Raw genomic sequence first — 14,399 nt, forward strand, 5'->3', positions numbered from 1 at the left:
GCTTGCAACGATTCTCAGATGCAGGCATCCGCCTCGATTGGGAAAAGTGTGTGTTTCAGGTGGGCGTATGACAAACCTCGGTTACCACGTCGACAAAGACGGCTGCACCCTGTTGAGAACTATAAGAGGGGTGCTGACCCCGCGAAACAGGACGGAATTGAAGTCGTTCCTAGGCCTCATCAATTATTCTGAGAAATGTATCTCCAACCCAGCCACCTTACTGCCACCCCGACACGCATTGCTAAAGAAAAACAGAAGTGGTCATGGCAGGTGCCACAGGACAAAGCATTCACAAAAGTGAAGCAACAGCCATTGTCATCCAATGTCTTGGTGGACTATCATCCCACAGCACTGTTGGTACAAACATGCACCGCCTCAGCCCTCTCCCATTGTTGGGATGATGGCACCAAGCGACCTATTGCCTATGCATCATGAACCCTGGCAGATACAGAGTGATGCTGTGCACAATTTGAGAAAGAGGGTCTAGCCTCGGATTGAAGAAATTCCATCCATATATCTACGGCCGACACTTCACGACAATCATGGACCATAAACTCCTGTTGGGTCCTTTTAAGAAGGACAAGGCCTCCCACCCATCGCCTCGGCTCGGATTCAGCGATGGTTACTGTTGTTGGTGGCATACGAATACTCCTTCGAGCACTACCCAGAACATACATGGCCAATGCTGACACCCTGAGTTGCCTACCGTAACTCACAAGCTCCCCCACCCCACCGAGAATGGGCAAAGTCATCATGACTTTATAATTTTATGGACACCCTGCCTATCTCCGCCACCAGATCCAGACACCAGAAAGACCCAACGCTGATGAAATTATGCCATGTGATCCTAAGAATTCAAGGATAAACCACAGATGACCTGAATCCCTTCCTATCCAAACGTCAAGAATTCAGCGTGGAAGATGACATCATCCTGTCCCTCGCCCTGGCCAGTGGCCAATCATTGTTTTTGAAAATATTTTTATTGGAATTTTTGCACTTATTATCGAAACTTTGCAGAATAGTATAGAAACAATATTAACCAAAATAGAAACACCAACACAGTACTATCATTTCCCTGCAATATTTACATTAGTATGTATCATAGATAGAATTATAGAATTTACAGTGCAGAAAAAGGCCATTCTGCCAATCAAGTCTTCACTGCCCCCTGGAAAGAGTACCCTTCTTAAGCTCAGGCTTCCACCCTATCCCAGTAATCCCTTCTAACCTTTTTGACACTACAGGACAATTTAGCATGGCCAATCCACCTAACCTGCACATCTTTGGACTGTGGGAGGAAACCGAAGCACCCGCAGGAAACCCACACGGACACTGGGAGAAAGTGAAAACTCTACACAGTCACCCGAGACCGAAATTGAAACTGAGTCCCTGGAGCTGTGAGGCAGCAGAGCTAACCACTGGCACCGTGTCACCCCATATCATACACATTTTTTGGGCGGCACAGTAACGCAGTGGGTAGCACTGTTGCTTCACAGCGCCAGGGACCCGGGTTCGATTCCCAGCTTGGGTCACTTGGGTGCTCTGGTTTCCTCCCACAAGTCCCAAAAGGCGTGCTGCTAGGTGAATTGAACATTCTGAATTCTCCCTCCATGTACCCGAACAGGCGCCGTAGTGTGGCGACTGGAGGATTTTCACAGTAACTTTGTTGCAGTGTTAAGTAAGCCTACTTGTGACACTTAAGGCTTATTATTATTTTTAGAAGTGTTCTTTTTGGGATTTTTAACGTGTAGTAATAAGAATTATACACAACTTTACATACATATTTACAATTGTTGCATCTTTACATCGTTGATAATTACATTTGTTTAGCTGGGCGGGTGGGGGGTGGGAGGGAAGTCCTATTTCCCCATTGAGTTCTCAAGGGAGGTTAGGATGGTCAACCTTCCCGGTTTGGCATATGTGGATCAATGTCCCCTATGTCCTCTCCCTCCTGTGAATGGTCTTCCTCTTCGTTCCCTCTTTGCTATACGTTAGCTCTCTTTTATCGAGGTGGTGTTCCCTGTACCGCCCCTTTCTACTCCCCCTTCCTATCCCCCCCACCTCCTCTCCACCTGCTGATCAGTGAGATGAAGGCCAGGGCATCCGCCCCCTTCCCTGTCCAGAGCTCTGGATTCTCTGACACCCTGAAGACAACCACCGATAGGCATGGCTCCATCTCGACCCTCACCACGCTGAACATAGCCTCGAGAAAAGGCCGTCCAGATCTCCCTGAGTCTGGGACAGAGCCAGAACATGTGAGTGTAGTTAGCTGGGCAGCCCCGACACCGCTCACACGTATCCTCCACCTCTGTGAAGAACCCACTCTAGCTTGTCTTAGTAAAGTACACTCTGTGCACCACCTTGAGCTGCATCAGGCTTAGCCCGGCGCAGGAGGAGGTGGAGTTGATCTGTGCAGCGCCTCAATTCAGAGACCTCCTATCTCCATGCCCAGCTCCTCGTTCCATTTCCATCTGGTCTTGTCCAGTGGGATCCTGACCTGTTCTATGAGTTATCTATAGATGTCACCACATTTGTTATTCCCGAACCAGTCCAGCCCTATCATTGTGTCCAGAAATGTGCGTCCAGGTCTCTGGGGGAAACTTTTTTGTCTCCTCACAGAGAAAGACACACAGCTGCAGGTACCCGAGCACATTCCCTTTCAGGAGCTGGAGCCTCTCAGAGTTCCCTCAGGGTCGCCAGCCTATCGTCCACATATATGTCCTTCACTCTGTGTCCCTCTGTCCTCCCTCCACGTCCCAAATGTGGCATCTGTCCTCGCAGATTATGAACCTATGGTTGTTGCAGATGGGAGCCTTAAAGGACAGCTTGCCAAGCTCGAAATGGCGCCCAACCTGGTTCCATGTCCTTAGTGTGGCCACGACACCGGGCTCCTGGAATGTGTGTTTAGGGGGCCAGGAATAATCAGGTGACCAGTGCTCGGAGAGATGTCCGCATGCAGGAGGCCTCCTCTATTCAGACCCAGTCTGCTTCTGGTTTCTTTACCGAAGTCCCATCTTCTCGCATTTGCTGCCCAGTGGTAGAATAGGAGGTTCAGTCGGACTTTCCATGTGTCACCCTCGCTGTAAGACAGGCCTGCAGCTAGAAACCAACTTTGGGGTCGAACCCTAGATGCTCAGCGAGAAACGATGGTTTCCCCTGTCCACTTTACACCCTTAGATCTGACTCCGCTGTCAATGGACTTAAGGCCATTTGCAAAGTGATACAGAAGGCCTCATGGTTTTTGGAGCGAGGGGGAGGATCTGGACTAAGGCAAGGGGGAAGGGATGTAATAATCCTCACGAGAATCATGAGGAATCACTCATTAATCTCCCTGGGGGGCTCGTGAGTAGATGTTGCCATGGTAAAAGGGCTGCTTTAGCTTAGTGGGCTGGACAGCTGGTTTGTGATGCAGAACAAGGCCAGCAGCGTGGGTTCAATTCCTGTACCAGCTGAGAATTCTGAATTCCCCCTCTGTGTACCCGAACAGGTGCCAAAATACGGCGACTAGGGGCTTTTTGCAGTAACTTCATTGCAGTGTTAATGTAAGCCTACTTGTGACAATAAAAGATTATTTTTAAGAGTCCCGTTCAGCTGGGACTTATTATCGAGCATTTTAAAGAACGTCCCAGACCCGGACTGGGAGTTCATGTTAGTCCTGGGCTGGGACACTAGTGTATACCACAGAGTTAGAATAACTTTGGTTTAACCTTTATCTTTGTGTTCCCTGAATTTCTACAGTAGGCCAGCAAGATGAAGGATGATAGTTGGATGCGAGCCAGGATACGGGTAGCAGAGGTTTAGATGTTTAAGTCTATTTTAATGTCACAGTACAGAATGCTGTGCAGAGACCTGTTAAGAGCAGCTCAGTTTACTACTGAGTACAGAAGATAGAATAAGACCAGCAGCAAGAAATAGTTCAACCGATTCCTATTCTTATGAATTCTGACCTTTTGCATTGATTGTCACACTGGGCAATACATGTTTATTCAGAGAGATAGAGAATAGAATAAGAATTGTCGCAACATCAGTATTTACAACATTGTAATATAGCACTGGACAGATACATTGCTGTGAGCCACTTTAATCTGGCTAAGATCAGAGAGTTTGTGAGATTCTAAACTTCCCAAGGGGGCTTAGTTGAGAATGATTAGATCAAATGTGAAGTATTTTTCTTGAAACAGGCATTATTACTGTCAGAGCCTTTAAAAGAGCCCAATTTTAAACAACTCAATTTAGTGAAACTTTACATTTCCGCAAATTCTGACATTCAGCAGATGCTGGATACAAGGCAAAAATTACTGCAGCTTATTGCTCTTTATTTATAAGACCATAAGACATAGGAGCAGAATTAGGCCACTCGGCCCATCGAGTCTGCTCCGCCATTTAATCATGGCTGATATTTTTCTCATCCCCATAACCCCTGATCCCCTTATTAATCAAGAACCTATTTATCTCTGTCTTAAAGACAGTTATTTGGCCTCCACAGCCTTCTGCAGCAAAGAGTTCCAGATTCACCACCCTCTGGCTGAAGAAATTCCTCCTCATCTCTGTTTTAAAGGATCATCCCTTTAGTCTGAGATTGTTTCCTCTGCTTCTAGTTTTTCCTACAAGTGGAAACATCCTCTCCACATCCACCCTATCCAGGCCTCGCAGTATCCTGTAAGTTTCAATAAGATTCCTCCCTCATCCTTCTAAACTCTAATGAGTCCAAACCCAGAATCCTCAACCATTCCTCATACGACAAGCTGTTCATTCCATGGATTATACTTGTGAATCTTCTCTGGACCCTTTCCAGCACATCCTTCCTTAGATACAGGGCCCAAAACTGCTCACAATGCTCCAAATGGGGTCTGACCAGCGCATTATATAGCCTCAGAAGTACATCCCTGGTCTTGTATTCTAGCCCTCTCGACATGAATGCTAACATTGCATTTGCTTTCCTAACTGCCGACTGAACTTGCATGTTAACCTTAAGAGAATTGTGAAAAAGGACTCCCAAGTCCTTTTGTGCTTCTAATTTCCAAAGCATTTTCCCATTTACAAAATAGTCTATGCCTCCATTCCTCCTTCCAAAGTCCATAACCCCTACACTTTTCCACATTGTATTCCATCTGCCACTTCTTTGCCCACTCTCCTAGCTTGTCCAAGTCCTTCTGCAGTCCCCGTGCTTCCTCAATACTACCTGTCCCTCTACAAATCTTTCTATTATCTGCAAACTTAGCAACAGTGCCTTCAGTTCCTTCTTCCAGATCACTAATGTATATTGTGCAAAGTTGTGGTCCCAGCAACGACCCCTGAGGCACACCAGTAGTCACTGGCTGCCATCCTGAAAAAGACCCCTTTATCCCCACTCTCTGCCTTCTGCCAGTCAGCCAATCCTCTATCCATGCCAGGATCTTACCCTTAACACCATGGGCTCAGAACTTACTTGGTAGATAATCTGCCTCCGAGGTGTCATCCATGGATCAGTAAGGAACACTGTTGCTTCTGAATCAGAATGTCATGTGTGGGTTCAAGTTCCACTCCAGGGATTTGGGCACAAAATCAAGGCTGACTCAACCTGTGCAGTACTGAGGGAGTGCTGCACTTCTGGGTGGTGTTTTTCAGATGAAACATTAAGCTGAAACCCATCTGCTCTCTCTCAGGTGGATGTAAAAATATCTCTCAGCACTATTTTCTAGAAGCGAATGGATGTCTGCCCCGGGGTCCAGTGTTTATCCCTCAACTAACAGCACTTACAAAAAAAAGCAGATAATTGCTTTTTTGGGGGATCTCGCTGTGCACAAAGTGGCTACCGTATTTCTTACACTAGAGCGATGAGTACATTTCAAAAGTACTGCACTGGCTCCAAAGAGTTTGGGTGTCCTGTGTTTGTGAAAGACTTTGTATAAATCCAAGTTGTTGAGACAGGATGTTAAATCCAGCTGAAAATTTCAAAGCCGATCAATGAATTTTTCTTTGGCAAAGGGACTAAGGGTTATCGAACCAAAGTGGGTAGATGGAGTTAAGATACATATCAGGTGTGAACTAATTTAATCTCAGAACAGATTCAGGGGCCTCCTCCAATTAATGTGTAACAGGCTCAAGGGGATGAATGGCCTCTTCCTGGTGTGTGTAATTAGTTTGAGAGGGTGAATGGCCTGCTCCTGTTTAACAAGCTCAAAGTGCTGAATAGCCTATTCCTGTTCAGCTTGAGGAACTGAATGGCCTCTTCCTATTGCTTGTGGCTTCCCCTTGTTCGTGTGCAACAGGTCTGAGGAGCTGAATAGCTTCCTGTTCAAGTGTAAGAGACTTGAGAGGTTGAATGGCCTCCTGTCCATGTCTGACAACCTAATGCTGAGTGGTGTTTCTCAATGTTTCTGTTTCGAGTTGCAGAGCTGCTCCACTATATCAGTGATTGAATGCTGAATGATGCCAACCAGGGGAGCCTCAGTTTGATCTCTGGTCCTCACTGATCTCACACTGAGGTAGTGGGTACAATACACAGGTCCCAATACCCTGGTGACACGGAGAGCTGCTGCTGCCAACTGTGGTCCTCAACTGTGATTAGGGGTGGTGCACCATTTCTATGCTGGAAATTGGGATTAGTTTGAACTCCCTCTTCTCAGGGGAAAAATTTTGAAGACATATTTTTAAGTTGCCACTTAACCTCCTCTGCTCTAAGGAAAACATTTCCAGCTTCTCCAGGCTCACCCATCATTGGTACCATTGTAATAAATCTCCTATACACTCTCTCCAAGGCCTTGACATCCTTCCTAATGTGGAATGCCCAGAACTGAACACAATGTTCCTGTAACAAGTGCTTTATATGGGTTTAGCATAATTGCCTTGTTTTTGTACTCTATTCCTCTGCTATTAAAACCCAGGTTCATGCATACTTTTGTAACAGTCTTGTTTTTTTCCCCAATGTTTCTCCCAGGGACACAATAGAATTGTTGCATATAGCAGGTCTATTTATTTTTCCATCTGCTGTAGCCTGGTGTGGGTTTTGGATCTCGGGAGTAAATGCACTCGACTTCCAACTTCTACTCTCTATGGAATCAGATTAATCTCTCCAGAAAACTTTGCTACTGCCAGAGATTTTATTATTGGTGAGTCAATGTGTATAATTGACAATTTAACTATTAAATTGCTGGTTAAAGTGCTTGCTGTGCTAATCATAGAACGCTCTGCTCTCTTTGCTCACAGCTTCATTCACTAAATGTCTATAAACTGATTGCTCTAAATTGAATGGATGGAAGAAAGAATAAAAGGAAGAACTGAAGAAAAAAAGACTGCCTCGCATTTATGTAGCATCTTTCCCTCCTTCAATACATCCAAAAATACGGAACAGCTAATGACGTGCTGTTTCAAAGCACAGTCACTATTATAGTGTAGGAACTGCAGAAGCCAATTTGGGCACAGCAAGCTCCCACAACATTAATGTTATAATGACCAGATAATCTGTTTAGTTGAGAGACATTTGTTAACTAAACATCAGACAGAGCTCCTCTACTCTTCTGTGAAATCTTTTATCTGCACCTGATTCGAAAGATGGTACCTCCCATAATGCAGCACCCTCTACAGTTCTGGAACTTCAGTCTTTATTTGGGCTCAAGTTCCTGGAGTGGGACTTACCTGTAAATCAGATGATTATGGGTTCAAGAGTGCTACTATTGAGCCAGAAGATCAGTTTAATGAATATATGCTCTGATTCTAATTGCTTATTGCCTTTGAGATTATTAAACAGCTCAGTACAGAAAGAATTGGGGAAATACTCTCTAAGGTGGAACTATATTCATCTTAGATAATAGCTCACCAGATATGCCTAACAGTCAGAGAGATGTATGCTATTGTTGGGAACTAGTGCCTGTCATTTCTTTTGCATTGCCAAAAGCTGCATATAACATTCCTGCCAACTCGATGGATCTAATTCTGTTGCATTCACTATTATCTGTAGTTTTAGGTAAGAGGACAAGCTGATATCCATTTGACTCTCTCCATAAACAAGATAATATTTTTGTACAGCCAAGTGACGTGTCAGATTCAGGTTTTATTTTTAGTGTGAACTCTATAATATTGCTGTGTCTTCTAATATAAGTAGAATCATTATTCGCATATAGACGTATGTGAAAGGATTTTTCTTGGGGAACTCAATAACATCCTTTCCTTCAGCAAAAGAGATATGAACTGACATCCCTTAGGGAAGTGCGGAGAGTTGTTTGTGACTGGAGTCGACAGAAATTATGCCCAGAAAATGCAACAAAACCAGATGAAGTGTATCTTGTCCAGCATTTTATTTTTGTTTGTTCAGAATAATCTTCAGTGATTCATAGTGTGGATCTGCAAATATTTGTGCAAATGTGTTGTCAACTGTTCTTGGTGGCAACAATTTCCAGGTCACCAACCATATCTGTGTACACAATGTCCTGGGAGTAATGCGTGACTTACCATGTTCAGCGGCATGGTAACACAGTGGTTATCACTGTTGCTTCACAGCTCCAGGGTCCCGGGTTCGATTCCCTTCTTGGGTCACTGTCTGTGTAGAGTCTGCACGTCCTCCCCGTGTCTGTGTGGGTTTCCTCCAGGTGCTCCGGTTTCCTCCCACAGTCCAAAGATGGGCAGGTTAGGTGGATTGGCCATGCTAAATTGCAGTTAGTGTCCAAAAAGGTTAGGTGGGGTTACTGGGTTACGGGGATAGGGTGGAGGTGTGGGCTTAAGTGGGCTGCTCTTACCAAGGTCTGGTGGATTGGCCACGGGGCTGGTGGAGTACCGTGCTGGCGGGAACGGCAGAGGTGCAGTTACCAACGCCCCCAAACTGGTGCCCTTGCATGAAACCGCGCTTGTTAGGTGAATTGGACATTCTGAATTCTCCCTTTGTGAACCCGAACAGTAACCGGAGTGTGGCGACTAGAGGCTTTTCACAATAACTTCATTGCAATGTTAATGTAAGCCTACTTGTGACAATAAAGATTATTAGTAGTAGTAGTACTTCCTCAGTACTGTCCCTCTTTGGCACTCCCTTTGTATTTCATGTGATGGAACAAATGAAGCTAAATTAGTTGAAACTCTCTGTATTCTCTGTTCCTTTGCCCTTATTGTGTCCTTTATTCTCACACTGTGCCTCCTATCTCTACCGCCCTTGCTCTGTCCACTATTACTTATGGCCTCATTTTATCCTCATTGTTCTCTCTTGTTGCCCTCACTGTCCCACTATTCCGGCTGCCTTCACTGAGTCTTTTTTTCCCAGTACCCTTGCTGCGTCCTCTATTCCCCGAATACAGCTATTGGTTTCACAGATTATAGACACATTGTTGTATTAATCTCAGTTTTCCCTTAATCCTGTTAGCACATCTCAAATTCTCAGTTCTCAGGATCAACTGACAAAATTACAATTTCTTTTACCTATTTGTCATCCTCTTACAGCTTTACAAATCAAGCATTAATTTCTCTGTGCGCAATCAATAATCATTTCACTTGGTTATTCACTGTTCCACATACCCATGGCAACCATTTCTTTATAGGTATTAACTGACAATGCAGATATTACAGAACAAAGGAATGTGCCTGGGGCTATTAACAGCTGCTGAGCACCAGTAATGTTGTGATTATTTAGGGAATATTTCGGTACGAGTTGACAGATTTCAAATAAACACTGGTTGTATTTTCTCAGTTGCATCAATAAATTAAAATGCCATATATATTGTACTTAGCTGCACTGTCTGGTACAATACTGGCACAAACAGACCAGAAAGGCCCTGGATCCTGTCCTGTATTGGTCTAAGCAAATTGACCTCTGCTGAAAAGGGATAATTTGAACTCCGTGTGTTGTGCTCAGGGTTCGGAGAAAGGATAGCTACAATTCCTCCTCCTGATTGCCATCAAGTGACCAATGCAGAAAGATGCCACAGGAACATTTAAAAGGCAATTGGATATTTACTTGAAGAGCTGTAATTTTTTGGGTTATGGGAAAAGGGCTGATGTGTGGGACTAAATTGGTCATCTTTCAAACAGTCCATACAGGGACCATCAGTTGGAAGGAAGGAGCTCTTCCTATGTTGTTCTATCTCTCCTGTTCTCCTCGCTGTGTCCTCTATTCCAGTTTTCCTTATTGTGCCCTTTATTCCAATTTTCCTCGCTGTGTCCTCTATTCCTGTTTCTCTCGCTGTGTCCCCTATTCTTGTTGCCCTCGCTGTGTCCCCTATTCCTGTTTCTGTCGCTATGTCTTCTATTCCTGTTACCCTCACTGCGTCCTCTATTCCCGTTGCCCTTGCTGTGTCCTCTATTCCTGTTACCCTCGCTGTGTCCTCTATTCCTGTTACCCTCACTGCGTCCTCTATTCCTGTTACCCTCACTGCGTCCTCTATTTCTGTTGCCTTTGCTATGTCCTCTATTCCTGTTGCCCTCACTGTGTCCTCTATTCCTGTTGTCCTCTATTCCTGTTGCCCTCGCTGTGTCCTCTATTCCTGTTGCCCTCGCTGTGTCCTCTATTCCTGTTGCCCTCGCTGTGTCCTCTATTCCTGTTGCCCTCGCTGTGTCCTCTATTCCAGTTTCTCTCACTGTGTCCTCTATTCCAGTTTCTCTCACTGTGTTCCCTCGTCCTGTTTCTCTCGCTGTATCCCCTATTTTGGTTACCCTCACTGTGTCATCTATTCCTGTTGCCCTCGCTGTGTCCTCTATTCCTGTTGCCCTCGCTGTGTCCTCTATTCCTGTTGCCCTCGCTGTGTCCTCTATTCGTGTTGCCCTTGCTGTGTCCTCTATTCCTGTTGCCCTCGCGGTGTCCTCTATTCCTGTTACTCTCACTGCATCCTCTATTCCTGTTGCCCTCGCTTTGTCCTCCATTCCTGTTGCCTTCACTGTGACGTCTATTCCTGTTTTCCTCGCTGTGTTCTCTCTTGTTTCTCTCGCTGTGTCCTCTATTCTTGTTTCCCTCGCTGTGTCCTTTAGTTTTGTTGCCTTTGCTATGTCCTCTATTCTTGTTGCCCTTGCTGTGTCTTCTATTCCTGTTGCTCTCACTGTGTCTTCTATTCCTGTTGCTCTTGCTTTGTCCTCTATTCCTGTTGCCTTCACTGTGACGTCTATTCCTGTTTTCCTCGCTGTGTTCTCTGTTCTTGTTTCTCTCGCTGTGCCCTTTAGTTTTGTTGCTTTTGCTATGTCCTCTATTGCTGTTTCTCTAAAAGGTAAACTAAAAGGTAAAAAAGGATTCTCTAAAGGTAAACTTGCAGGTTGAGTCCGTAATTAAGAAAGCAAATGTAATGTTGTCATTTATCTCAAGAGGCTTGGAATATAAAAGCAGGGATGTACTTCTGAGGCTTTATAAAGCACTAGTTAGGCCCCATTTAGAATACTGTGAGCAATTTTGGGCCCCATACCTCAGGAAGGACATACTGGCACTGGAGCGGGTCCAGCGGAGATTCACACGGATGATCCCAGGAATGGTAGGCCTAACATACGATGAACGTCTGAGGATCGTGGGATTATATTCATTGGAGTTTAGGAGGTTGAGGGGAGATCTAATAGAAACGTACAAGATAATGAATGGCTTGGATAGGATGGACGTAGGGAAGTTGTTTCCATTAGCAGGAGAGACTAGGACGCGGGGGCACAGCCTTAGAATAAAAGGGAGTCACTTTAGAACAGAGATAAGGAGAAATTTCTTCAGCCAGAGAGTGGTAGGTCTGTGGAATTCATTGCCACAGAGGGCGGTGGAGGCCGGGACATTGAGTGTCTTTAAGACAGAAATTGATAAATTCTTGATTTCTCGAGGAATTAAGGGCTATGGGGAGAGCGGGTAAATGGAGTTGAAATCAACCATGATTGAATGGTGGAGTGGACTCGATGGGCCGAATGGCCTTACTTCCACTCCTATGTCTTATGGTCTTATGGTCTTATGTTTCCCTCACTGTGTCCTCTATCCCTGTTACCCTTGCCATGTCCTCTATTCTTGTTTCTCTCACTGTGCTCTCTTGCTTGTTGCCCTTCGGTGTACTCTCTCCTGTTTCTCTCACTGTGTTCTCTTTTCCTGTTTCCCTCACTATGTCATCTCTTCTGTTGCAGGGTTCACACAGTGTTTCCCTGTCATTTTCCTACTGGGACTTCTTCCACAAATTAATACTTTTTTCACATACTTGCTGGAACAAATAGACATGCACATCTTTGGGGGATCTGGTATGTATCAGACAAGTTTTCTTTTCTGTTTTTCATTCAATTCTCAAGTTAAAAAACTTCAAATATTTCAGACTGAAATGTATATTCCTGGGTGGAATCTAATTTAAGGTACATGTTTATAAGCAATTGATTGATAATTGTTCTTGGTTTCCACGAGTTTTGAATACATTTTCCACAAAGCCTGTTTAAATAACACACCACCTGTTTTGATGGGTAAAATAAATGAGTGAGCTGATATGACAACGGTTGCCATGGGTTAGGGAGGGGAAATGTGTATGTCTTGGTCTTAATTAGCACTGAGGAAGCCCTGCTAGAGACACAAGTGTATGGATTTCAGTGGATTTCAGCAGGAATGGGCACTGCGGAGGAGCCCTCTGTGCCCCAGTAATCGAGCTGACATTTGAATTATAGCCTCTGAAGGAAAGTGCTTATATTTCTGTTATTGGACCTCAGCATAGAATCGTCACTTGGTGCAAAGGGGAGGGAATTTAGAGAGATAAATGTTGTCGCCTGTTGTACAATTTGCAAGATTGCTGTCATTACTAGGGGATAATAGAAGAGGAATGTAGCCTTTATTTATTGTTTTATGTGCAACCTCTAATTCTCATGTTATGCTGGTGATTTGTTCTAAGCATATGGATATACAAGAATAATGATAGGAAGAGATCCTCGGGTTCATCCTGACGGTCCCTTACAGTTGTGACGTTTAATGCTACATAATACAGTCATTTCCCAAAGATCACTCTGACCCTGATTTACGATCATCAAGGCTCCTCGGGCAGTACCTTCCAAACCATTGACAGCTACCATCCAGAAGGACAGGGGCAGCAGATACACCATGACTTGGAAGACCCTTCACAATTCACCCACCATCTGTCTTGCAAATATATCGCCTTTCCTTCACTGTAACTGGGTCAAAATCCTAGAACTCACTCCCTATCAGCACTGTGGATGTACCTACACATCCTGAACTGCAGCGGTTTAAGAAGGCAGCTCACCAGAACCTCCTCAAGGGCAATAAATGCTGACCTAGCCGGTGACACCCATGTCCCATAAATACATTTTAAAAAGATACCAACCTCTTGTGATCTCCACTCCAGCCGGAAACAGATCTGCTGTCACTTGAAGGAATCCCACGTATCGGTGTTAACTGCACAGCTGGCAGCCTGCTCCAGGGATCCACTGTTCTCAGGGGCACAAACATCCACCCAACATACAACCTAAATACGTCTTTGCATTATTTATAAGCATCACCCCTGCTACTCCTGAGCATTGTCAGACAAAATAATTGGTCCGCATAAGCATTATCTAGTTGCTTCATTATTTTACAAAAATCTGTCAAATCATCCCTGAGTCAACACCTTCCTAAAGTAAAGAGACAACTTAATGAATCACTTGTGTTCTGTTGGCTTCAGAGGTATGTTATATCACAGCATCTCTCATAGTATTGAACTCTAAAGAACTGCCACCACTCATCTCCCATTTGCCCCAGTATTCTGCAATGCAGTAACTAATGTCTGTATCATTTCTTTCTTCAGCCTATTGCCTAGACAACCATCCCCTCCCTCCCCAGCTGTTTCTAATTTTAATCAGAGCCACCTCCAAATTGCAGCCAGTCAGTATTGTAATGTGCCATTTGATTTGGGTTATTACTGCTGAGACTGGTTGATCTATCCCTTCTCCGTTATTAGGCCAGTAATAAAGTACAGGCAGCAGATAATTGGGAGACTGCAGAGAATTATTCCCAGTTAGTCCAATAAGAATATGTAATCAATGTGATTTCTCTTTCTGTCATTAAATGGAAGTCTTTTCCTGACTATCATGTGTGCTTTTTAATTGTGGATTGGCTTTGTGTGTTTAATGGTCGATTCTTCAGTGAAATAACGGAGAATATACAGCATCTAAACAAGCCATTCAGCCCAACAGATCCATGCTGGTCTTTTTGCTCCACATGAGCCCCTACCACCCGACGTCTTCTTGCCCTATTATTATATCCATCTATTAATTTCTCATTCATGCACTTATCCAACTTCCCCTTAAATACATCTGATTATCTCAACCACTCTTTATGATATAATAAATATTTCTTCCATTGGGGTAGCATGGTAGCACAGCGGATCCGAGGCACTTTACCTGCCTACCTAAAGTCCAAAATCATTAAACTTCTCAAAAAAAGATTAGGGGACGAAAATCGGTAGATTCTTGAAAATAAATTAAAACTTCAGAAGGATCGTTATTTTCGTGGTTTGAAC

General features: G+C 44.3%; 1 protein-coding gene across 1 annotated transcript in view; it reads left to right on the forward strand.

Annotated features, from left to right (window-relative positions):
* Positions 1-14,399, forward strand: part of LOC119967677 (pecanex-like protein 2) — a 332,932-nt gene that overhangs the window by 122,593 nt on the left and 195,940 nt on the right. Inside the window, exons 14-15 of the mRNA XM_038800498.1 lie at positions 6,920-7,091; positions 12,037-12,147. Coding sequence (XP_038656426.1) covers positions 6,920-7,091; positions 12,037-12,147 — 283 coding nt within the window. The remainder of the gene's footprint in view (positions 1-6,919; positions 7,092-12,036; positions 12,148-14,399) is intronic.

This window comes from Scyliorhinus canicula, chromosome 6 (assembly GCF_902713615.1).
Source record: "Scyliorhinus canicula chromosome 6, sScyCan1.1, whole genome shotgun sequence".
Classification (NCBI taxonomy): domain Eukaryota; kingdom Metazoa; phylum Chordata; class Chondrichthyes; order Carcharhiniformes; family Scyliorhinidae; genus Scyliorhinus; species Scyliorhinus canicula.